Source organism: Musca autumnalis, unplaced genomic scaffold (genome assembly GCF_047663935.1).
Source record: "Musca autumnalis isolate F117 unplaced genomic scaffold, ASM4766393v1 scaffold_4, whole genome shotgun sequence".
In the NCBI taxonomy this organism is placed as follows: domain Eukaryota; kingdom Metazoa; phylum Arthropoda; class Insecta; order Diptera; family Muscidae; genus Musca; species Musca autumnalis.
Genome location: NW_027411977.1, coordinates 241,854,333 through 241,881,056, shown reverse-complemented (window position 1 = coordinate 241,881,056; position 26,724 = coordinate 241,854,333). Strand labels below are relative to the sequence as shown.

The following is a 26,724-nucleotide window of genomic DNA, read 5'->3' as shown; positions in this document are numbered from 1 at the left end:
ATTTCGCTAGAATTCATTTTTCAATACAAAACTCCTTAGGCCATGTTAGCTCGATTAATCCAATTAATTAATTAAAAACTTTCATTAATAATGGCCTTCGTCCTAAAAAGACAATAATAAATAAAAATAAAAAATGTAATTGAAATATATTTTTTTTCAAATAAAAAATACACATTTTTAATCTATTATGGGGGAATAATTAAAATAAATATTCAATTATATAATGTATTCTAGAAATAGTGTCCAAACATGTATTATATTGAATGCATTATATTATGAATCACTTAGGCAAACAAAAGGAATGCATTATTTTCCTAGGACATGCACCGTGTTAACAATAATGTATTCTGGAATCAATAAATCATACTGTTTATGCATTACCTCCTCGTTTACCATTGCTTCCATTTTCCCACTGGGAACATAGACTAATTAAGCAGAGACTACGAACGCTCTCATTTTTCATTCTCAACCAGATGTCGCACGAATCGATTTGGGGCTAGTCATCTGACTCAAGCCAGACTGGGGCTAGTCAAATGACTCAACTTCGAAAACAATTTATTTGTTTTTATACCAATTAGGGTCTTTGTTTGCAAACTTCGCCACTTTAAAATGTAGTTTACATATGAAATTAACTATGTCAATCTTTTTGATAGGCATATAGTTCGTAAATGTTAATATTTTTAGGAGTTTTCGTTTGAGTGAAACAAGTAGCTGTCACTCAAACCACAAACATGCGTAAACGACATCTGTCTCGCCGCAGAAAAATGGTGAGAGCCATTCTTTGTCTCTACATTAATTAGTCTATGATAGTAACATGGATGCCGGTGTCTGATGCTTGTACGCCGATTTTGACATTTGGTCCAGCTTCTTTGACGTTTTTTTTTCCATTTTTCCGTTCCCGAATTTTTTGAAAAAGACGTTTGTGTGAGAACAATTTTTCTCTCTTTTACGAGTTTAACAAAGTTAATCTTGTACTTAAGCGAAACGGGTTTAAAACAAATCCATTAAAAAAATGTGAAATGTCAATGTCAACATTTCGATTTTAAATAAAAAATTGATAGCTTTTTCGCTATATATCCATCAAATTTTTTTTCTTAAGTCTCTCGCTTAAGTACAAGCTTTTTATGTGTATAATAATCCCACAAAAACATGAGAAAATCAGATCATCCCTTTTTGAGCTACAGTAGCCACCGCATTCCAAAATTTCATTTTGAGAAAACCGCGTTTCAAACTTCAATGTTACATACAAATCACAATGAATTTTCTCTCTCTCTAATGTTCATATCTCTGCGAATTTGTGCAACATATTCTATTCCAGGTATCGGCACCAATACAAACGCATTGTTTGCGGCCTCACGCATACGACTCGCTCTCTACACAAACAGCGTGTGCGTTAATGCATTGCTAAAATTAAAAAAATAATTGAAACAAGCGACAACAGAACCTTCTTCATTGACTTCTGAACGAAGACAGAGTGGTGGTTGTTCTGTTATTATTCTCTTCAAGGGCACGTGTGTCCCTTTTTGCCGGATGCTGTTCTATTCTACCAGTACTTTTCGATTTTGTAAAATTTGTAAGTGGTCATAACCTCTTAAAAAAATTATCTCTCAACTGGTAAAGTTATGCGGAATGTAAAAAAAACAACTGCTGCAATATTGTGCTTGTAAATTCAACACAAGTATATCTGTTCGCCGTTGTAAAATTGATAAATTGATAATTTACATTTATTTTGATAATTTTATTTTATGAATTTCAATTTAAGACTCCACTGTAAAAATATAAAGAAGAAAATCACTTTAATTAGTTAACTCTTAGTCCCGCTCCACACTAGCGTGAATTTCATTAAATTAGGCTTCTTAGATCGAGTTCCCTACTACAGCAATTTCATGATTTTACTCTGCTATGGACCACGAAAATTTTAGTGAACATTTTTAATGAAATTCACTCTAGTGTGGACCGGGACTCAGAATTAGCAATTTTAATTATAGAAACAAAAGAAAGTGGATACTTTTGACTTTGACTCACTGTACCTTGGTAATTATGCTATGCATAATAACCACACAATGCTTGCTCAATGTTTTATTGTTTTATGCTTAACTCTGCTCTAAGGAGAGATGCCAATTACCAATTGACATTCCTGAGTAAATACCATGGCACAATTACCCAGGTAGTGGCATCGTAAAATTTTGAATATGTTATGTCAAAACTTCCTTTATGTTGTTGGAAAAATTACAACAAAAATATTTTTTTTATAAAGGGATTTGACTTTTCATATTCGATCAGCTGGTGTGATAACACTACCTGGTAGTTCTGTCATGGTAAATACTAAACGATTTTAAGAAAATTGTTTTCTCAGTGGTTTTTGTACGTCAAAAATTTCCACAAGTAACGGGAAAACCACCAACTTGGCATCCCTGGCTCTAAGCACCCCAGTCAATGGATGTCTCTCTCTCTCTTTCACTCTGTTGACACAACTTTGGTCTCTTGCTAAAACGACAACAGAACACAGTTTGGCCGGCACTAGTCTTCACTTCGCAGCTACGCGTTATTTACTATTATTATTATTATTTTTTTTTTTGAAGTTTATAACGAAATATAATAAATTTTAAATTAACAAGTGTTATTAAACATATCGGCAACTCACCCCAAATTCAAGGTATATTTATTTTTTTATATTATTGTATTACCCCTTAAAAACGAAATGTTTATCAAAGAAATCATGTGAAATGTCAAAAACACTCCACACCAGGGGTGAGCACGTCTGTGTGCTAGCACATAGGCAAATTGTGAAAACGTACTCTTATGGCCCCGGCACATACGGTACGTTGTGCGTTGCGTCACGCGTTAAAAACAACAACCACATGAAAAAAATGTAAGTGATGCCAAGTTTGTTCTTGAAGTTTTCATGTGGTTGTTGTAACGCGACGCACAACGTACCGTATGTGCCGGGGCCATTAGTATTTTGTGAACCATAAACAATTAAAAGTTTATGCAATTTTTTATTTATATTTTTTAATAATTTGCATTGTGGATGATTTTAGACACCATTAATGTTTAAAAAATGTTGAAATAAATAATGAAACATCAAGAAAAATTAAATATTAATTCTCCCTTAAATTTCCCTCTCTCTCCAATTTGCTCAGCCCTGCTCCACACTGTTTGTCAGTTTGTGGATGGTAATGAGAGTGTGTGTGTCAGTTGGTTTGCACTCACAGTGTTTAACATTGGGAGAAATTGTTTAAAGAAAATATTAAATGACATTTTTCCAAAATGTACGGGAACGAAAAAATTGCAGAAACATCAAAAAAACTAGAACAAATGTCGAAGTCGGCGTATCAGCCAATCAGAATTTGTCGCGTAAAAAGTTTCTAACGAGAAAGCTATTCTGTGCAATTTGTTCAAAGAGAAATAAACACTTTGCAAATTTTTTGGTGTATGGGAACGCATTTTGGAAAGAAATGTGCAAAATGCGTTAAATACATAAAAACTTTTTAGTTCTGGAACGAAGCTATTTTGAAAAAACGGCGGTTTTGTTTGTCATTACGTTTTGAAACTTTTGAAAAGGAGAATTCATCGTCTAGAATAGAATATGGGTGTGTAAATATTAACTTAAATAAGAGATGATAATTATATAAAAAAATTATACATTTACAATGCAATGCAATGCTTTTATGCAGTTTTTAAACATATTTTGAAGTAAAAATGGCATAGTATCGTACAATAATATGAAAATATGCATTTTTTTAAGTTTGTTACGGCAATCCACGAAAATTTTTATACCCTCCACCATATGGAGGGTATAATTAAATTTGTCATTCCGTTTGTAACACATCGAAATATTCGTCGGAGACCCTATAAAGTATATATATTATTGATCAGCATAAAATTCTAAGTCGATTTGACCATGTCCGTCTGTCCGTCCGTCTGTCTGTCTGTTGAAATCAAGATACAGCTCGCAATTTTAAAGATAGAGAGTCAAAATTTGGTACAGAAGTTTTTATTATTTGCAGGATGGTTGGTATTGAAAATGGGATATATCGGTCCACGTTTTGATATATCCCCCATAGAACGGTACCTTCCGATTTTCGGTATTTTTAAGGTTTTAGCTTCATTATCCTACCAAAATGGCTGAAATTTGGTACGTAGTCTTCTTAAGGGGTATAAAACTTTCCCCCAGAATTTTGTCGGTATCGGTCCACACCTTCATATAGCCCCCATAGAACGGTACCTCCCGATTTTCGGTATTTTGAAGGTTTTAGCTTCATTATCCTACCAAAATGGCTGAAATTTGTTAAGTAGTCTTCTTTAGGGGTACAAAACTTTCTCCCAGAATTTTGTCGGCATCGGTAAACACCTTCCTATAGCCCCCATAGAACGGTACCTCCCGATTTTCGGTATTTTGAAGGTTTTCGCTTCATTAGCACACCGAAATGGCTGAAATTTGGTACTTAGTCTACGTTGGTGGTATAAAACTTTCCCCCAGAACTTTGTCGGTATCGGTCCATGCCTTCATATAGCCCCCATAGAACGGTACCTCCCGATTTTCGGTATTTTGAACGTTGTGGCCTCAATATTCCACCCAAATGGCTGAAATTTGGTATTTAGACTTCGTTGGGGGTACTCAAACTTCCCCTTTAAATTTGTCGGTATAGGTTCACGCCTTCATATAGCCCCCATGGAAAGGTACCTCCCGATTTTTCGTATTTTGAAGGATTTGTCTTCAATATTCCACCTAAATGCCTGAAATTTGGTATAAAATCATCAATGTGATATAAAACTGTTCGCCAGAAATATGTCTGTACTGGTCCACGCTTTCAAATTGCCCCATTTCTGACTAAAATTCGTCGGCATAGGTCCACGTTTCGATATAGCCCCCATAGAACGGTACCTCCCGATTTTCGTAATACTGAAGATTTCGACGTCAATATCCAACCGAAATGGCTGAAATTCGTTATTTCGTCTTCCAAGAGTTATAAAATATTCCAGAAGAGTATTATCAGTATAGGTCCACGTCTTCCTATATCCCTATAGAAACGTACTTCTTGATTTTCGCTATTTTTTTAAGTTTTAGGAATATATGAAATTTGGTATTTAGTCTTCTTTGAGCCTAACAACTTTTCGTAAGAAATTTGTCGGTATAGATCGACGTTTTGAAATAGCCCCCATAGAATGGTGCCTCACATTGTTTTACCGAAATTTAGTATTAAGTCCTCTTCATACACGAAAGGAAACAAATTATTCCATTTTACTTCAATACAACTTGTGGTGGAGGGTATAACAAGTTCGGCCACGCTGAACTTAACGCCGTTCTTACTTGTTGAAAGATAGTTAATATCATCATCACCAGATTCATCTGAATTGACTTTGTGCCATGTTTTTTGTGATATTATAAATACACAAATTGTGTAATACGGGAGAATTTCCAGTTTTTGTTTGTTTACATTTTTTTTAATTAATTTCTCGTTAGAGACGAGCTTACTGACCAAGATGCTTTTTGAAAAAAGAAAGCCGACGATACGAACCCACACAATCACCACTGTGTGACATGCATGTTTCGCCTTTGGTTTAGGAAGGCTCCTCAGACACATCGACTGTGGGGCGGCTTAGCTATCCTCTAACTTATTTCCTTTTTCAAATGCAAGTTGTTTTTTTTTTACAAAGTTGAATTTTTTTTTTTTTGCTTAATCAAATTAATTGGAAAATGTTCTTTTAATGCCGGGTAGTGAAGTTTATAACGAAAAATAGAGGAAATGGAAAAAAGTTCAACATTTCTTTTCTATCACGGATAATGGAGGTTCCCGGATAATCGATTCACGGATAATCGAGGTTCAACTGTATTACGAAATTAATATAAAAAAATTAAACGCTGTTACAAAAACGTAAATATAATTACATGTGTATTTTTTTTCTATTTTACAGCAATATATTTGCATTATTGCAAATAAATAAATTGTAAGATATCCAAAATAAGGATGTCGGAAAAGGTTTCCATAAAAACTGAAGCATTTGAAAATGATTATAAACAGGAACATTCCAACAATGACACAAATAAACTAAGTTACAATACAACAAAACTTGAACATTTTACAAATATGGGAAATGTTATTAAAGAAGATGAACTAGACTTGGATAAAATGGAAGAATTTTTACCCGAGAATCTTGATGAATCCACAATTGATATAATCAAAGAAGAGGACGTGGATGAAATGGACGAATTTTTGCCAGAGGATTCACCTAGCATTAACTCATCGTCATCACTCACATGGAAATCTGATGATCGTACGAAAGCTGTTACCCATGATGAAGTACATCATCAACATGTGATACAACAACATCTAACTAGTACAACAACGCACCAGATATCCTTACCCAAATTAGAAATAATGGATGTGTACGAAGATGAGCAGGGTAGTAATGGATCTAGTGTCGATGTTAATGAAGAGGATTCTAGGGATGTTTCTATGGTTTCAAATAAAAAAATAGGAAAATATAAAAAATCGGATAAAAGATGTGAAGATAAAAACGCTAAAAAATCTGATATTTCATCATCTCGTGAACATAAATGTGAACTATGTAGTTGTTCTTATGGAGAATTTCATAACCTAATGCAACATATGAGATATAAACATCCTTTGTCTGTAAATGCCGAATATACCTGTGGAATATGTGATCAAAAATTTACCACACAAAGAGGTCTTGGTAGGCATTCATACGAGATGCATCCAGAAACTCACACAACTAAGACACGAACGAAATATAAATGTGAACTATGTGATTGTTCTTATGTAGAAGATAACGCTCTCCAGGCACATATAAGACATAAACATCCTTTGTCTATAGATTCAGAGTATATCTGCGAAATATGTCATACAAGATTTACCACACAAACAGGTCTTAATAAGCATACTTCCTGGGTGCATCCAGAGGCTCGTTCCACTCCAATGCCTACTAAACATAAATGTGAACAATGTGATAGTTCCTTTACAGAAGTTAAAGAACTTCGGAGACATATGAGAAATAAACATCCTCTGTCTATAGATACAGAGTATATCTGCCAAGTGTGTAATCAAAGATTCACCACACAAACAGGTCTTCATAGGCATTATTACTGGACGCATCCAGAAACTCAAACACCTGCTGAACATAAATGTGAAATATGTGGTAGTTGTTATAGAGAATTAATGGCTCTGCAGAAACATATCAGACGTAAACATCCTTCGTCTATAGATACAGAGTATATGTGCGAAATATGTAATCAAAGATTTACCACACAAGCCGGTCTTGATAGGCATTCTTATCGGCTTCATCCAGGAGCTCAAACACGTACGAAATACAAATGTGAACTATGTGATTCTTCTTATACAGATGGTAAAGCTCTCCGGTCACACATAAGAAATGAGCATCCTTCGTCTAAAGATTCAGAGTACATCTGCGAAATTTGTAATAAACGATTTACCACACAAACAGGCCTTTATAAGCATTATAACTGGATGCATCCAGGAGCTACTTCCACTCAAATGCCTACTAAATATAAATGTGAACTATGTGGTAGTTCTTTTATGCTAAATAAAGATCTACAGAGACATGTGAGATATAAACATCCTCTGTCCATAGATACACAGTATATCTGCGAAAAATGTAATAAAAGATTTACCACACAATCAGGTCTTGATAGACATTCTTACTGGACGCATCCAGAAACTCAAACAAATACTGAACATAAATGTCAAATATGTGGTAGTTGTTATAAGGAATCTACATATCTCCGGAAACATATAAGACATAAACATCCTTCGTCAATAGATACAGAGTATATATGCGAAATATGCCATAAACGATTTACCACACAATTAGACCTTGATTTCCATTGTAAAGATAAGCATGAAACTAAGTTGCCGGTATCACGGGCCGAATCGACAGCAAAGACTTTGCTGAATTGACTTACGGATTATGGCTGCGCAATCTGTTTAACAATAAAGAGACATTTCTCATTCATTGGACCGATATATGTACATGGGCAGCTACCAAAAACAAATGTGGGAAATGCGGCATACCTGTGAAGACGCAGTCTGGCCTGACCAAACATTTAAAAAATCCCGTTTGCGGAAAAAACAAATGCAAAAACAAATTTTCGGACAATATATTATCAACAGTTGTCATAACTATCATCAAATTCAAAAATTTTGATTGCAAATCTTGTAAGCACATAAGTGATTCGGTGGAATCACTACATCAGTAATTTCAATTGTGTAATATGACATTTCGCTTATCTGGCCAACTGTATCCTCATGAGACTACTATACATATATCATTAAAAATAAAATGTAAAGAATGATCTTGAGTTTTGTAAAATCACTCAAATGTACACATTAAATAAAAATTTTAATAAAAATCATGCAAGGGTTTCATTTTTCATTTTTTGCAAGACCTATTTAAGTAATATTTCAATTTTATCTACAATAGAATCATGATCATTATCGGGAATTACGATTTAGCGGGATTTCGATTTAATGGGGCTAGTATTGCACAAATACTAGTTAAAGGGGTTTTCTATATTGATTTTCAATATTAATTTTTCTTTACATGTTGATCTTCTGAAGATCTTCCATATGATTAATCTTCGATTCTTCCTGGGGATTCGCTTCCCAGACACAGTTACTTTATGCTAGGAATTCGCAGAAGATTGTTAGGTGCGCTCTTCCGCGATTGAATTGATCATCCCCGCGAATCTCAGATGATTATTAAGCTATTAATTTTTTTTTTTTGGAAAATGTTTGTTAACTTCAGTTTGTATTTATAAAACATGCGTCATTTTTGTTGTCAATTCCATAGAATATCTGTTAAATAAATGACGTAAATTCCCAAAACACTGTATTAAGTGCAAATGTAAAATGCGTTTAAATAAATTAAAACATTATAAATCTTTGATAGCTGCATACACAAATGGTATGTTCCAAAACTGCAAGAAACTTCCATGGTGCAAGAAAGAAAGACATATTTTAAATTAAAAATAAATTAGAAATATTTTCCTTCTGCAAAGAATATCTGTGTACAACGTCTTCATTTAAATTTCGTGAGGAATATTTCACCGTTTTCTTCTATCTTTTGTGGATATTTCGCACCAAAAAAAAAAAAAAAAATTGACAGCAAATGAAGACTACGGTCTGAATTCGCCTTCTGGATCACCTTGTTAAATTCGCCTTGGAAACTCCTAATTGTTATCGTATACCATCACTTTCTAGTAAAATTTGCATGTATGATAAACATTTTCCCACTATAGCTTTGTTCCAGAACTGAAATTTTTTTACAATTTTTACCACTTTTACACACTTTACCCAAGGTCGGCCATTCAGAGTTCTGTTAACAAATTTTGACAACAAACATAATAGATTGTTCATTATTGTGATTTGATTTCCTTTGTATTTTATGTCACAATAATGTATTTGACAGCAAACTAAATAGTCAGGGCTAACTAGTCTGGGCTGAGTGTCCGACTGTATAGACTGTGACTTTACCCTAAAAACCGTTCCCGTACACAAAAAAATTGTAAAACGTTCACTTCTCTTTAAACAAAAATGGCGAAGAATGACGCTCTCTTTAAAAACTTTTTACACGAAAATAGGCTGACTTCAGTCCAATTTACATATGCACATTAAATGATTTCGTTTTACGAAATCCTAGAATCAAATGAAGTGTATTTACATCTGCTTTTTGCGTCATTTGCTTACGCACACAATCGCACATACACACTTATACAATAACACAAACACACGCACACAATATATTTATTCAGAGAAATAGGAATTTCACAACACAAATGTGTATCAAATAACTTAAATTAATTCTAAAAACAAAAAACATAATTTTTGCAAGTTTTTTAAACATTTATTTTCACTTTTGTCATCGTTTGAGTATTTTTGTTTTTCTACAACACACACAAACAAACAAAGACATCATAAAACAGTTGCATTTTTTGGTAGTTTATGACAAAAAAAAAACTGGGCTGCTTATAATAGTATGGTGTTTTCGTGCGTTGTTTAGAATAAATGACGCAGCTATCGTCATTTATTTTCGTATGGTAAATGACGCAAAATGCTGCCTGTTTTAGCAAATACAGTAGTTTTCGCTTACCTGCACATTGAAAAATTGCAGACATTTTTGTGCACGTAAGCCAAAAATGCAATTGTCTTAAATAAATTTGATAAAAAATAGCATATTTGTTTTACGCAAGAGAAATGCAGATAACGCCAAAACGAAGCTAAAACTAATGCAGCTAAGTGAAAACTACTGTAAATGACATTCCGTATTGTCAATTTCTTTGTATTCGTGCATGAATCTAGGGGTTCATAAATCGAGTTCCGTACTAGAGTAATTTTATGAAATTGCAGTAGTTGGGAAATCGATTTAAGAACCCCTAGTTTCAAAGCAACTGACAATACGGAAGTCGGCCATAGTATAGTAGTATGTCCCGGTCCACACTAGAGTGAATTTCATTAAAAAAATTCATGAAATTAGGCGTTCTTAGGTCGTATTCCCCACAACAGCAATGTCATGATTTTAGTCTACTATGGAACTCGATCTAGAGACGCATAATTTCATGCCAAAATTTCAGTGAAATTACTCTAGTGTGGCCCGGGACTATAGAAAATAGTAACATGGTTGCCGCCTTTTTATTGGCTGGTAGGCCGACTTTGACATTTGTTCCAGTTTTTTTTACGTTTTTTCCATTTTTCCGTTCCAGGGGCTGGATTCTCGTTCTATGAAAATTTGAAATGAAAAATATTTACCTTATAAAATATTCATTTGACATTTATTTCCTTTATACAACTTTTCATTTCAAATTTTCATAGAACAAAAATTGAGCACCAGAAGTTTTTGAATAAATTGCATGGCAGAACTAATAATATGTTTACATTTACGAAATCCACTCGATTTCATCTGTCAATTCCTTTGTGTATACGTCAAATGAAAACTCATCTGAAATCGATTGGATTTCATTTGACGTTTGAACAATGGAATTGACAGTTGAAATCGAGTGGATTTCGTAAATGTAAACATAGTATAACAGGTAGTGGTATCACACCAGCTGATCGAATATAAAAAGTCGAATCCCTTCATAAAAAATTATTTTTGTTGTAATTTCCCCAACAACATAAAGAAAGTTTTGACATAACATATTCAAAATTTTACGATGCCACTACCTGGGTAATTGTGCCATGATAAATTGTATGTGTACCTCATTTTTCAAAGTTCGCTCCTTTACTACTTTTATCATTAAAAAAGTACCGAACATATGGTCTGTTCCCGTACTTTATAAAGAGGTAAAAGTCGTAAAAGTCGTAAACGATTTTCATATAAATTTTGTGTATCGTGGTGGCTTTTTTCTGTGTAGTAAAAATTTGTAGATTTTTGTTGTTTCTGGAACAGACCAAAAATAAAAAATTCTAAAGCAATTTGACACCTTCGCTTAGGGTTGCCATATTGTACTTCGACGATTCTGACGGTGAAAATTAAAAAAAAGGTTTAAAATAGTTTAAAAAAGATTACGAAATTATAATATAGAAATAAAAATAATGGCTTGTTCGAACTACTACCTACCAAACTTTTGTTTTTTTTTTCAAAAATATTTGATTAATTTTTTCAATCAAACATACATTTAGCACAAAAACGGCAGTTTGATAGTAATTTGAACGAATTTGAATTCGGATCGCGTTAGACTCTAAGGCAAGGTCTTTAGAAGGTCGGCCATTCAGAGTTCTGTTAACAACTTTGACAACAAACATAATAGATTTTATATTATTGTGATTTGAGTTTCTTTGTAGTTTAAATCACAATAATGTTTTTGACGACAAACATAACAATCAGGTGGGCTTAGTGTCCAACTGTATAAACTGTGCTCTAAGGCCTAGAGAAACAGGTCATAAATGATGTTACAAAAACATAAAAATATTTACATATGTACTTTTTTCTATTTTACAGCAATAAATTCATTGTTGTCAGATTTTGTTTTCCCTAATTGAAAAGTAAGATTTTCAAAATAAGGATGTCGGAAAATGTTTCCATAAAAACTGAAGCATTTGACAATGATTATAAACAGGAAGATTCCAACAATGATACAAATACACTAGCCTACAGTACAACAAAACTTGAACATTTTACAAATATGGGAAATGACATTGAAGAAGATGAACTAGACTTAGATGAAATGGAAGAATTTTTACCCGAGAATGTCGATGAATCCACAATTGATAAAATCAAAGAAGAGGACGTGGATGAAATGGACGATTTTTTACTAGAAGATTCGCCTAGCTTCTACTTACCCTCATCACTCATATGGAAATCTGATGATGGTACTAAAGCGTTTACCCATGATGAAGTAGCCCATCAACAAGTTATACAACGACATCTTACTAGTACAACAACCCAACAGATATCCTTACCTAAATTAGAAATAATGGATGTGCACGAAGATGAGCAGAATGGTAATGGCCCTAAAGTCGATCATAATGAAGTGGATTCTGGGGATGTTTCCATGGCTTCAAATAAAATTTATGGAAAATATAAAATAGAAGATAAAATCTGTGGTTATAAAAACACAACAAAATCTGATATGTCTCGTCAACATAAATGTGAACTATGTACTAGTTCTTATAGAGAATTTAATAATCTACAGAAACATATAAGATATAAACATCCTTTGTCAGTAAATGCTGAATATACCTGTGGAATATGTGATCAAAAATTTACCACACAAAGAGGTCTTAAAAGGCATTCTGTTATGATGCATGCAGAAGCTCACTCCTCACAAACACGTACGAAATATAAATGTGAACTATGTGATTGTTCGTATGTAGAAGATAAAGCTCTCCGAGCACATATAAGACATAAACATCCTTTGTCAATAGATTCAGAGTATATCTGCCAAATATGTCATAAAAGATTTACCACACAAACAGGTCTTAATAAGCATTCCTACATGATGCATCCAGAAGCTCGTTCCACTTCAATGCATACTAAACATAAATGTGAACTATGTGATAGTTCTTTTATAGAAGTTAAAGAACTTCGGAGACATATGAGAAATAAACATCCTCTGTCTATAGATACAGAGTATATCTGCGAAATATGTCATAAACGATTTACCACACAAATAGGCCTTCATTTGCATTGTACCATGATGCATCCAGAAGCTCGCTCCACTCCAGAAGCTCACTCCACTCAAACACGTACTAAACATAAATGTGAACTATGTGATAGTTCTTTTACATACGTCAAAGATCTACGTAGACATGTGAGAAATAAACATCCTTCGTCAATAGATACAAATTATATCTGTGAACTGTGTCATAAAAGATTTTCCACACAAGTAGGTCTTGATGTGCATTGTATAAAGATGCATTAAAATAAGTGGGCGATTCCACGAGCCGAATCTACAGCAACAATGTTACAGAATGGACTTAACGGATTATGATTTTACAGAATGTGTAATGACAAACGGAAATTCCTCATCCATTGGGACGATATACACGGGCAAGTGCCACAATAAAACAAATGTGAGAACTGCGACATACTTTTGAAGACGCAGACCTACCTCATCAAACATTTAAGAAATCATAGCCACCAATGTCCCGGTCAAAGATTTTCCACATATCTTTGACCGTGAGTAAAGTCACTCAAATGTTAACTTTAAATAAAAATGTTACTAAAAATTATTCAAGAGTTTTATTTTTCATTTATTTCACGAGCTATTTAAGTAGTATTCCAATCTACAAAAGAATCACAATAATTCGCAATTTACGATTTAGCGGCATTTCGATTTAAGGGTATTACAGCCGGTTTATTTAGTACCATCTCCAATTTACGAAGGATTACGTTCTCCATTGCTATTCGTAAACATCCGTTAAGATTTTTGTGTTGACAACTGGTTGTAAAAAGGTTCTTATAGAGCTAAGATTGGGGGAAAATTGCTTATAAGTTAAAAAAATCATATTTGTAGCCATCCGTTTCAGCATTTGTATTAACAAGCGTTTAAGATATTCGACACAGGTTTTTTTAACTTCAATAATTAGGTCTGTTCGATAACTTCGCAAGCAAAAATTATTTGCAAGTTCTTGCAACTGCTCCTCAATTCTCTTTCATTTTATCATAAACTGTCCCCGGGTACTTTTCATCGGTTTAAAAACTTGGATTAAGCATGTTTATCACTTTTATAATTGGAGCCATGAATGTTAAGAAAAGTTTTATTTCATCATTGAAATTAGATATATATTATATAAATCCAATGAGATTGATGATTCTGAAACACTTGAATGTAAATATTTTAATATCGTTAATTTAATATAAATATACAGAATATTTACAAGTTTAACACCAATTTAATTGAATTTCAATGTACAAATTTGAAGTATTATTAGTACAAACTTTTGTTGACGTTTTCCTATGTAAAATAAAATGAATATCAATAGTAAAATAAAACTACTTTTATTTTTACATACAATTACATATATGTTAAAAAATGGTTGGGGATTTTTTGGGGGAAATGCAATAAATTTTGGGGAAAAGTTTTGGACAATTTGGGGAAAAGAGGCTAAAAAATACTGGCAACTCTGCTGACAACAATGTTATCTCTTCTCTCTCATTCACTTTGTTGACACAAACAACTTGGGTATCTTGAAAAACGACAACAGAGCATAGTTTGAACGGCACCATTCTTCACTTCGTACCTAAGCGTAAGTTAGTTTAATTTCTTTGTTGAACTTTATAACAAAATATAATAAAATAAAAATAAATAAGTGTTTTAAAACAATATTCATCAGATCACATCAAGCTATTCAAGGTATATTTATATTTATTCGTATATTTGCCCATTACAAAAGGGTAGTGCTTATTATAGAAAGCAAGCGAGTGAAATGTCAAAAACACCCCAAACTGTTTGTGGATGGTAATGAGAGTGTGTGTGTTATTGCGTTTGCTCCCACCGTGTTTCACATTGGGAGAAATTGTTTGAAAATAATATTTAGAAAAGAGGTTGTGTTTGTTATTAAGTTTTGATACTGTTGAACAGTTTTAAAAATGAATTCATTGAATAGAATACGAGTAAAACATACATACGAGTATGTACAGTCAAAGAGTAAATACACCCTCGAGTTTAAAGGGTATGTAAACATTTTTATGTAAAATTTACATTGTAAATCCAATTAAAGTCTATTACATATCCCTAATAAACAAACTTAAATACAACAAAAGTATATTCCATAATACAAATAACGGTAAATTCTATAACATCTGAAAAATAATAGGGGAAAAAGTGTACATGGGGATTTCCGAGTGAAATCGGACTCTTTTTCAAGATGAGGTTTTTGATTTCCTTTTTTTTAATGTGGTGATGCTGCTCATCAGCAAAACATTTCATCATTCAGATTTTTTTTTGACTAACGGTTCCAGAAATAACGCGCCTTGAAAAATTCAAATTCTCTAAAAACTACGTGCAAAGAAATATTTTATTTAATTATTTATTTATTTTGCAATTGAAGCCAGTTTACAATTCTATGGCCAAATTAAATATAACTACAAAGAATCCACATGAATATTATAGCTACTCGAAAATATAATTATGTAATTACATCTATTTTAATAATTTTAACAAATAATATACATAAATGATTTTAAAGATTTAATTCAAATTTGTTTGAAATAACTAGCATAACATTATTTCATAGCTACTCGGCTATATAGCCTACTTATAAAAAAGTATTATTTATAATAATTTCTGAATAATTTTAGTAAGTGTTTAGGTTTGATACATTCCAGCTCAACTTCCCGAGCTCAGTCGATCACGGATGCTGATTGACATCATCGTGCATCACCTCAGCAAGTTCCCTCTGCGGAGACCGTAGAGTGTTGATGCTAACGAGCGGTGGATGTTGAGTTTTCTCTCATTGGAATATGTAAATGTAGTAGTATAAATCGACTCAGATCCTCTGCGATCGCTGCAATCCTCTGCGATTGCAAGAACCTCTGCGTTCACTAGTCGATCAACCTTTGAGTAGTTCACTTCTCGCGCTTTAAAATAACGTCTACGCGTTATACTAACCGGCCTCCGTCGCCACCACAGATTACAATTGGTAATCCTTTGTTGCTACTAACCGGCCTCTGTCGCCACCCCAGATTACAAGGTAATCTTTGTTGTTGTTTGAAAAGAAATAAACATCACCAATAAACCAGCATATATACTGCTTGTGTTTTATTTTCTTGTTCTTTTCTCCCTCCACTGCTCATCATACGGTAATCCTGAGTTATCGAAGAAACCTATGGATTTCCCCTCCCTCACCTAAACATTGGTCGCATCGAGCCAGATAGAAGCCAGTCTTGTTGTTGTTCCCCCTCTCTTGAACGAGAATTGAAGCTTTTGTTATTGCTTTGCACGGAGAAATCATTGGATCATCTCACATCACATATCATTGCTATTATTACATTAACAAATCACTAACACCAGGTACGTAAACTCAGATTTCCAAAAAAAAGTGAGCTACCGCGAGTGTTAGTATTTTTCGTTTGAGCATTAAATAAATAAATTATTGGTCGAATTTCAATCGCCCTACACGTGTGAATTAAATTCGTTGCCTAATTTCGCCTATTATACAGTCCACACAAATTGTTGAAATCGTTGTTGTACTGATCATCCAACGTCGCGTTGATCATACAAATCAGTATTCGTGTTGTTGTTATTCTTGTTCGATTTGCTCAAAGTTATTAGTTCTCACCATAACAACGAAAAAAAAGTTCATATTGGTCGACTCATATTAGCACTTCTTGTGTTAATACTTGCTCTCCCCACTACCAAACATCTTAGTTGTTGCTAAACTTGCAAATTCTTAGTCGTTGTACTGATCACCCTACGTTGCGTTGATCATACAGATCATTCGGGATTATTTGTCAAATTCTAATTGTGGATCTTCTCATTCTAACTGAGAACTTTGCAAATATATTTTGTAATATTTGCAATAACAACATCGTTGACTTCTAATTAGTCTTGCTCTCGTGTTGTCACATTATTACCCGAACTGTTTTTAACTCTCCTTACACTGATCTTATAGTTGTAGATCATTTGAAAATTTGTTATTGTTTTTGTTATTCCAAAAGGTTTTTTCTAACGAAGCCTTTTGTTGAGAATTTGCATTGGCAAATTAACAATAACAACACACATTGCCTACACTCACATATTGTCGTTTGGTTTACTTTGCTATTACGATCATCTCCCACCAAAAGATATTTGGCGTTGTTATTCCTCCTCGTTTTATTTAAACCCCTTTGAAAATTTGCACTGCCAAATTTACACTAACAACACTCCATCCAAATTCTCATTCCTTTGGTTTATTTGTTGTACAGATCGTCCATCGCCAACCAAACACATATTCGTTTGTTCTATTCTCCTACCTTTGTCTAATAGGTAATTCTACTAATTTGAGAAATTACATGGTAATTATACCAACAACTTTCCCGCCTTTTTAAGCGTCCTTTACAAAATTCTGCTGATCCTCAGCACTCCCTTGCTTAGTCGTTTGCAACGTCTGTTGTTCAGTGGGAGCTTCGCTGCTTATTTCTCTGCTTGTGTGTTCATTCTCTTTTGTGCTATATCCGTTGATGTCCCAGCACAGTGGGGTAAGATAGTACTAATAGTACAGTGGGGTAAAATACTAAAAATTAATACTTGTATGCAAAAATTATTTTTCGATAATTCTTTGAAATATTATATTAGGGTTTTTGGAATTTTTGGACAAATTCACCCTACATTCGGCATTGATTGCGCATATTTTGAGCAGATAATATATGTGAAAAATATTTAGTTTTCGACATTTTTGTATTGTTTTTGGAGTTTTTACTTACAAATTTTGGTAAATTGTTTGACTCTCCGTAGGGAATTTTGTAATTTTGGACAAATACACCCTACTTTTGGCAATACCTTGCACCAACGTGTCAACCAAATAAGACATATTTCTGACAAATTATTTTATCTGCGTTGATTTTCTTGGGCAAACATTTATTTTTCAGACAAATAGTTTATTATTCGTTCGAATTTTGACAAATACACCCTACACTTGGTAGCACCATATACATTTTTGTATATTTGACTTTTTTGCAATTTCACCAAATTAAAGTAGTTCTTGTTCGCCTTGAGGAAGTTTCTTTAAATTTTCTCCTATTTCGCCCTACTTTAATTTCAATTAGCTTTACACCTTGCTATTAAAGGTTTTTGTGGAAATTTCTTATTTCCTTTGAGCTATAGCAATTTGTGTCAACTGAATTTCCTCTTTTTACCATTCCTCGTAGTTTGTTGGAAATTAAATTGTAGATTTTCGGTGATTTTTGTGCATTAAAACTTCAAAATGTCAGTCACCCCACTCACTCGTTTTGTTAGAGCTTCAGACATATTTTTGAAATTTGTAGCATCCTTTGAACGGATTAATGAGTCTATATATAATATCTATAATCTCGAAATTCGCAGTTCAGAATTTCAAAAATTGTGGCACAAAGTCAAGTGCGCTTATGACGAGTGCAAAAACTACCTCACGACATCCGAGACTGCACAGGCTGGTGTTATTGATGTCGTTGAGGAAAAATATGGTACATCCTACATTGCTTATCTCCGGTGTTTGTCTACAATTGACAGGCATCTTAAACGCCTTAAATCTTCAGGCACAGAAACTCCTTCACCTGCTATAGCTCCTCCAATATCGCCACCTCCACAAGATGAATTGTTGAACGTTTCAAAAGAAACACAATCTCCAGGTTTGCTTTCGAGTAAATCTTTAGAAATCTCACCACCTCCTAAATACTCGTTGAATCTTGCTGAAGTAGCAACTTCACCCAATATATCATTGGACGAATCCGTCCCGTCGGTTCCTGTGCAGTCTGCTTCTCCCTCCGTACCTGCTCCACCTGAAACTTTTTGCAGTACATGCAATTGTCCTAGTGACCCTGTCGGTACTCATAGCTTTTTGTTGCCACCCCTTGATATCGATGTCTTTAGTGGAGACTTCATGTCTTGGCCCACGTTTAGGGATATTTTTACCACTCTATTTGTTAAAAATTCGCGTCTGTCGGACGTTGAGCGCCTCTGCTACTTAGTGCAGAAAACCTCAGGTGAGGCTCGCGAAATCGTTTCGAAATTTCCACTCACCAATTGTAGTTTCCCTTTAGCGTGGAAAGCTTTGTCGGATGCGTATGATAATAAGCGCATCGTGGTTAACAACTATATCAAAACCTTGTTTGATATTCCCCCTTCACCTCGTGAAACAGTTACGGGTTTGAAAACCATCCAGCGTGGGATTAATAGTTGTCTGGCTGCAATGACGGTCTATGACGTCGTCACGGATCATTGGGATCCAATAATAGTTTGTATTTGTTTGCAGCGTTTGCCAAAATTGACTTTGACTCTGTGGGAGCAAAGCATAAAAAATAAGTCGTCGTTGCCTTCTTGGGATGACTTAGATGCTTTCCTCACAGAGAGGATACAAACATTGGTTTGTATCCACAGCATGTACGGGAATCAACTGACACAATCGTCGCCCAAGAATGTTGCTCCATCTAGATCCTCCATTAAATCGTTGTCCCAATCAAAAACTTCATCGAATAATTCAGCCCAGAAATCTTGTTGTCCAATTTGTCCTAATCAGAGACATGTTCTGCGTCTCTGTCCCCGGTTCAAAGAACTTTCGTTTGTGGACAAATTCTCAATTGTTAAAAAGTATAAGTATTGTATAAATTGCTTATCGCGTGGCCATGTAGTTAAATCTTGCCAGAGCAAACATAGTTGCAACTGGTGTAAACAAAGGCATCATAATCTTCTCCACCGGCCACAAGTTAGAAGAGTACTTGCTCCGGACACTTCAAAACTGTCTCCCTCATTTACTGTTGTCAAAAGAGGAGATCCCAGTTATGATTTGTCGCAGCCCAGACACCCTACAGGCAGTTCTACTTTGCCATACACTTTTCCGACTTTTACAAATGCCAAAAGTCGAGAGTCTAAGTGTAATATGTCGACCCGCTCTTCTAATAAATTCCAAAGCAATCTTCCACATACTAATACTTTGCAAATTAGAAAAGTTGTTGCTTCTTCAACAAAGACAACTCCGGCTTTTACTGATGTCAAAAGTCGAGAACATAATTCCACTTTTTCGCACCCAAACCACTCTCCGGCTTTTACAAAGGTCAAAAGTCGAGTATTTAGTCCTTCCTTGTCGCGCTCAAATACATCTCCGGCTTTTACCAAGGTCAAAAGTCGAGTGTTTACTTGTTCTTTGTTACGCCCATGCACATATCCGGCTTTTACAAATGTCAAAAGTCGAGAAATTGCCGACAAAAACAAGCTAAATCCGGTCCCTATCGCTTCAATAGATAATAATGTGCTCCTGGAAACTGCGAAAGTGAATATAGTTCACAATGGCAAATCGCACACGAAATTGAAATCGACCACTTTAGAAATCACCAAGTGAATAATTGTTAAACATAATAACTTAAATCGCTCGCACACTATCTTGAAAGTTAATATCGGTATATTGTACATAGCTCACTTAGGAATCTGACTTTACGTTCTTTCCTAACATTTGAATCGAATATATTCCAATTTTGTAATAAAATGCTAGACAATTGGTCTAGCATGGGAGGCGGAATGTTTAGGTTTGATACATTCCAGCTCAACTTCCCGAGCTCAGTCGATCACGGATGCTGATTGACATCATCGTGCATCACCTCAGCAAGTTCCCTCTGCGGAGACCGTAGAGTGTTGATGCTAACGAGCGGTGGATGTTGAGTTTTCTCTCATTGGAATATGTAAATGTAGTAGTATAAATCGACTCAGATCCTCTGCGATCGCTGCAATCCTCTGCGATTGCAAGAACCTCTGCGTTCACTAGTCGATCAACCTTTGAGTAGTTCACTTCTCGCGCTTTAAAATAACGTCTACGCGTTATACTAACCGGCCTCCGTCGCCACCACAGATTACAATTGGTAATCCTTTGTTGCTACTAACCGGCCTCTGTCGCCACCCCAGATTACAAGGTAATCTTTGTTGTTGTTTGAAAAGAAATAAACATCACCAATAAACCAGCATATATACTGCTTGTGTTTTATTTTCTTGTTCTTTTCTCCCTCCACTGCTCATCATACGGTAATCCTGAGTTATCGAAGAAACCTATGGATTTCCCTCCCTCACCTAAACAGTAAGTAATATAGTTTTTGTTTGAAACGTCTAGCATTACATTACTTCATAGCTACTCGTAACTTCTTTAATATTGGTCCAAATAGAAACAATCGTTTTTTGTATTTTTTGTTGTTGATAATCTAATAAAAAATAGAAAAAAAAATTGCACATTCGTTTTGGATGCAATTTTCGCGATTTAAATTTTAAAGTCAATTTTTATTAATGATTGTACTCCGGTTTTCTTGAAATTTTTTTATATTAAACTACTGTTAATTACATAAATTTTAAGTCCTATTTGATAGTGGGATTCGAGGGATTACTATTTTTTCTTAATTTTTTAAAATGTGTCAATACAAATTCTTCTTTATACCAGTGCATGGTAGAACAATATAAGGTAACAGCAATACGCAGCTGACTGAACTGGTCTATGACGTTAGTGTCAAATTCCATATGACATTTAATATATTTATTTATGTTTTCGATATATGTACGAGTATGTGGTCTGCTACAGAACATGCAAGAAGCTACTATTTTTTTACTACGATAACATTTTTTTCCTTTATGTTATCGGAAATAATATTAAAATTTTTAGATTCTTGCAGTTCTGGAACAGCATTAGATATATATTTTTTAAGGAAAAATATATCATTCCGAAAAAAAACTATTTCCCACAAGGACTTCTTGATATCAATGACATGTAACCTTCTCCAAGTCCAAACGACGTGCCGCACACTAAAACACCTGTTATAGAGGCGGTAAAACATTTGTTAATATGTGTAATATTTTGCTAAATTTGAGAAAAAAAGTAAAGCCCTAATAAACATGTGCTTCTTTGATTTCAAAAACAAAAGTTTGAAAGAGCTTCTTTTTCAATGGATTTCCAGCGATCCTAAACGTTTTCGCAAAAATTCTACTATCTGTGAGAAATTATGCATTTAGTGAAATGTATGGAAACATTCAAATTAAAAATGTGACGATTTTTTCATTCATGTTTTCCTACATATTCAATCAAATATGAAAAATTATTATTTTTTTTTTAATTCCAATAATTTATAGACATTTTCTTTTTTGGTTTACATATACCGATGACATTAACATTACAAACAAAAACAAATTTCTATGTGGTTGTTGTTGAGTTGTATTTGTTGTAGTATTTACTTTACCTTGTTTGTTCTACGATGATACCAGTGTGAAACATTTGTTATTTGAATTTTTTTCAAAGAAACTACCAATCATGGTACAAATACACTGGTAGCCGCATCGGCAATTGTTGGTAACATAAGGTGTCAAAATTTGACATCAATTCAATGCAGTTGACAAATTATGTTACCATCAGCTGGCATGATAATGCTACTTGCTACCAATATATTAAAGTAGGTCTTTCCTTCATCTGAAAGGGCACATCTTATACTACTTATACTATTACTTCTTATACTACTCTTAGAATTTTTGTCGTGGACAAATATTGCAGTCTTGTGGTAAATGGCTACCCGCGAAACTCTTTTTTTGTAAACGTGTTTTGCGTTGCCAATGATAGCTCAAAGACGGATGGGCCGATATTCGTATATTTTTGTGGGCGTTTTAAGGACCTAATAACCTTGCCTTTAAACTAAACAAATGCCATTTCGAGAAACAAGCGTTTAATGTTTCTGTGGTATATACAAATCACAATAAATTGTTTCCTTTCAATGACCATATTTCTGCTAATTTTGCTTCGATCGACATGAAATTTTTTCGCGACATATTTTGTACTACATGTACTTGAAAATTAAGCCAATTTTTTCATAAATGTAAAGTGATAAGTAAAGGTAACCACTTAACCCACAAATATATTTCTATTTTGTCTGAAAGATGTGACAGCCGGCAGAGACATTCGCTAAAACAATAAAATGCAAAATTTGTATTGCTTATTCCATTTCCTTGGTATGTACACCTTTTCCCCTATTATTTTTCATTTTGTATAGAATTTACCGTTATTTTTATTATGGAATATACTTTTGTTGTATTTAATTTTGTTTATTGGAGATATGAAATATAACCGTGTACGTGGATTTTTCACAAAAAACAAAATTACTTGCCCTTTCGAGACTTTATTCTTTGACTGTATGTGGGTGTGTAAATACTAACCTAACTTTGTATTAATCAATAACGTATGATTTGTTCCTTTATTATTCCACTGGGGAACATAGGGCTTCTATAATACATTTCCATTTTATTCTATCTTGACATAGTAATTTTATTTGATCGAAGGAATTATTTATTTTGTTTAATACCTGTGACATCTAATTTAAACTTAGCAATTTGAGCTTCTAATTGTGCTAGCCCGGTTGCAGGAGTGTCTTTGCTTAAGGTCGTCATCGAATTGACATTTGAAACCCAAACCCACTGGGTTTATCCGGTATGTTGTAACCGGGGTATTAGTCTATGACACCATACTAGCTTTCTAGGCCTCTGCTTGGCACAAGCTGCCGTCCCTTAGACTAGATTTTAGTCCCCCTCGGATATTTTATTTCTCCGATCTCCTCCATAGAAGTCTATGATGTACGTTCTCTGATTCGCCAATGAGAGGGTCGCGATGGAGGATGTAGCTACCCCGCACGATTATTAAATGACTATTAAATTAAAAGATTAGGTGTGTGTTTTTACGTGATAATTTGTAATAATTATTACGAAATGTTAATAAATACTGTATTTTTACACAAAAGTTCAGTAAAAGAGAGCGAAATGAGAGAACAATTTTGAAAATTGTTTGCTAAGAACTTGTTAAAGGTTGCTAAAAGAATTAGTCCCAGCATCATTTAGCAAGGTCGATCAGCTGATTTTTAATCACTTGTTAATGGTCAGATGTTCAATGTTTATGTGATATTTGTGGGAAAATACTGCAAATAATGCGATGCAGCTGTATTTATTATTTTATTAATCCTTTAAATATTTCTTATATATTTTACTTAAAATTGAAGAAGTTTTTCATTCATACATTGGCGAAAATACTTTTCTTTTGATAATCGACGGTTATCTTGCTAAATTTTACTAAATGCTGTCTTTTTACTTTTCTCTCTTTTTCCGTATAACTGTTCTTACTCTCTGAAAACAAGTTAATGGGTAAATCTTACTGAAAAAAGTAAAAAAAGACACAGCTATTAGGTCCCCAGCAAAATTTGAAGGAAGGGGTTCTATGCGATGGCGTGATTTCATGGCATCTTTTGCATTGGTTCAAAGATTGTCGTGAAAGATCCGATCTTTTCATTAGCATTTAAACCCATGAAACAAAATCAGTGGCGGAGAGTGGACGAAATAAACTTGTTTTGAGTGACAACTTTATGCTGCTAAATTAGTTATACCCAGCAAAATTGAATGGAAGTGATTCCATGTGAAATCATGATTTCACTGGTTCTTTTGCATGAATGCGAAAGGAGTCGTGAAAGATCCGATCCTTTTCATCGAATTTTCATGAGTGCAATTGAAGTCGTGAAAGATCCGATCTTTTTCATCGAACTTTCATGAGTGAAATTGAAGTGGTGAAAGATCCGATCTTTGTCATAAAATTGTCATGAGTTTAAATAAATTGATAAGTACCCGCACAATAAATTATCAAGTACTCATGTACCCGAATAATAGTTTACTTGCAGAAGTAATTGTTAAAATGAAAATAAAAGTCAGATGAAAGTGATCGATAGTGGCAAAATTAATATATTTTAATTAAAAATACAATGTAAATTGATATAAAACAAACGAAAAATATATTTTGTGTTTGGAAACCTGTTTCGTTTTGTGGACATTAAAAAGAAGTATGAAAAAGACCCGGTCTATAAACCACGAACTCCACCAGCCGACCAACACCGATATAGTAAAACATATCGAACTGCAATTAATAACAGAATGGATAAAGATGCCACCGGCATATGAATACGAGCCATTTGACGTTGTGCGACACGAGGGAAGAACAAAACTCCAATGTAAAGGCCAAACTGAATGTGATATCACAAAACATGGCATCCAAAATTAGAGACGTAAAGTAGAAGATCGATGCGTTTGGAAATATATTCTTAGTTCGGTTCATGGAACAATATGATCTGTTTCGTTTTGTGGATCAAAGAGACCCGGTCTATAAACCACGAGCTCCACCAGCCGACCAATACCGATATAGTAAAACATATCGAGCTGCAATTATTGGGTTGGCTGGGCCATGTCAACAGGATGGATAAAGATGCTACCGGTATATTAATACGAGCAATTTGACGTTACGCCACCCGAGGGGAAGAACAAAACTCCAATGGAAAGACCAAGTTCAATATGATATCACAAAACATGGCATCCAAAGTTAGAGAAGCAAAGTAGAAGATCGGTAAAATAAGTATAAAAGAGACCATAACATGGTAACTATTACAGGATAAGTTTTTTCTTTTGAAATAACATAACATTAAATTTATACTAGATTTCCCAAATGATGGGCTTGGTTCAGAGATTTACACATAATTTATCGAATATCGGAAAAACGGAACCCAAGTTGAAAGAAATATCTTGCAGCCATCGGAAGAGATAAATATAATATTGCAGATTAATATAACATATAATTTTGAAAATTACATACAAAATAAAGAAGAATAACATCTGGCTATACAAATCATCTGTGCATCGTATTCTTATTAGTTCAACAAATTACATAATTGTTTTGCAAATTTTATTTCTGATTGGCGAAAATCCGGATCCAAAGCATTGGTGCAAGGAGCCATGACAATGAACTGGTGCAAGAAGCCATGACAATGAACTGGTGAAAGAAGCCATGACAATAAACTGGTTCAAGATGCTATGACAATGAACTGGTGCAAGATGCCATGACAATGAACTGGCGCAAGAAGCTATGATGATGAACCGGTGCAAGATGCTATGATGATGAACTGGTGCAAGATGCTATGACAATGAACTGGTTCAAAATGCTATGACAATGAATTGGTGAAAGTGTGTGTCACTCCCTTGTAAATGTCATCGGTGATTCACCTTAATTTTCACCTATGACATGTCACTTGCACCCATGATTCAATTCATGATTTGTCATCGAACATTTTGCTGGGTAGTTATTTCATGAATTAGTTTGAATTAATAAAGAGTTTGTTTGGTTTGCCATGAAAATCATATTTCAATACAGAATTTTCCAAACAAGACATGAAAATGTCATACCAAAAGCATTGGTCAAAATGACATGCCTAGAATCCGACAATGAATGTCATCTTAAGATCCAAAAATGAATGTCATCTTATGGTGGTCACGCTCATATAAAATTCATGAGTGAAAATGCCAAAAAGATGACATGCCAGATCACTTTCACCCATGATTCAATAGCATCCTTGGCATCGAACATTTTGCTGGGTCTGTCTGGTTACCCTAACATTTGTATCAATTTGTACCAATTGTTGCTGGAAGTCGTCTGTTAGCACAAAAAACCAGCAAAAGAGCGCGATTCGAGAGAGACATTTTGACAGTTCTTTCACTGAGAGTTTGCAAATTCTTGCTGGACAAATTTC

The 26,724-nt window shown here is 34.1% G+C and overlaps 3 protein-coding genes across 15 annotated transcripts in view; 2 read left to right on the top strand and 1 right to left on the bottom strand.

Moving 5' to 3' along the window:
- Positions 1-26,724, bottom strand: part of LOC141403759 (uncharacterized) — a 567,712-nt gene that overhangs the window by 474,594 nt on the left and 66,394 nt on the right. The gene's annotated exons all lie outside the window — the stretch shown is intronic.
- LOC141403745 (uncharacterized) overlaps positions 2,495-26,724 on the top strand; it is a 43,549-nt gene continuing 19,319 nt past the window's right edge. For 2 of the 11 annotated variants that reach the window (XM_073986644.1, XM_073986646.1), the window contains exon 1: positions 14,538-14,836. Coding sequence is in view for 1 of the 11 variants with exons in the window: in XM_073986634.1 (XP_073842735.1) it covers positions 5,973-7,940 (1,968 nt within the window). In the remaining 10 variants the exon portion in view is untranslated. Of the gene's footprint in view, positions 2,657-5,919; positions 8,396-14,537; positions 14,837-15,064; positions 15,156-26,724 lie in introns of those variants that run through there. The other 9 variants (XM_073986634.1, XM_073986643.1, XM_073986645.1 and 6 more) reach the window with 9 other exon arrangements.
- On the top strand, positions 3,568-13,712 carry LOC141403806 (uncharacterized). The gene is made up of 2 exons (XM_073986788.1): positions 3,568-3,593; positions 11,980-13,712. The coding sequence occupies exon 2, from the start codon at positions 12,044-12,046 to the stop codon at positions 13,400-13,402; it is 1,359 nt and encodes a 452-aa protein (XP_073842889.1). The 5' UTR covers positions 3,568-3,593; positions 11,980-12,043; the 3' UTR covers positions 13,403-13,712.

What these genes read in the sequence shown, in the direction of transcription:
- LOC141403806 (XM_073986788.1), top strand. Translation starts at nt 12,044, where the DNA reads ATGTCGGAAAATGTTTCCATAAAAACTGAAGCATTTGACAATGATTAT.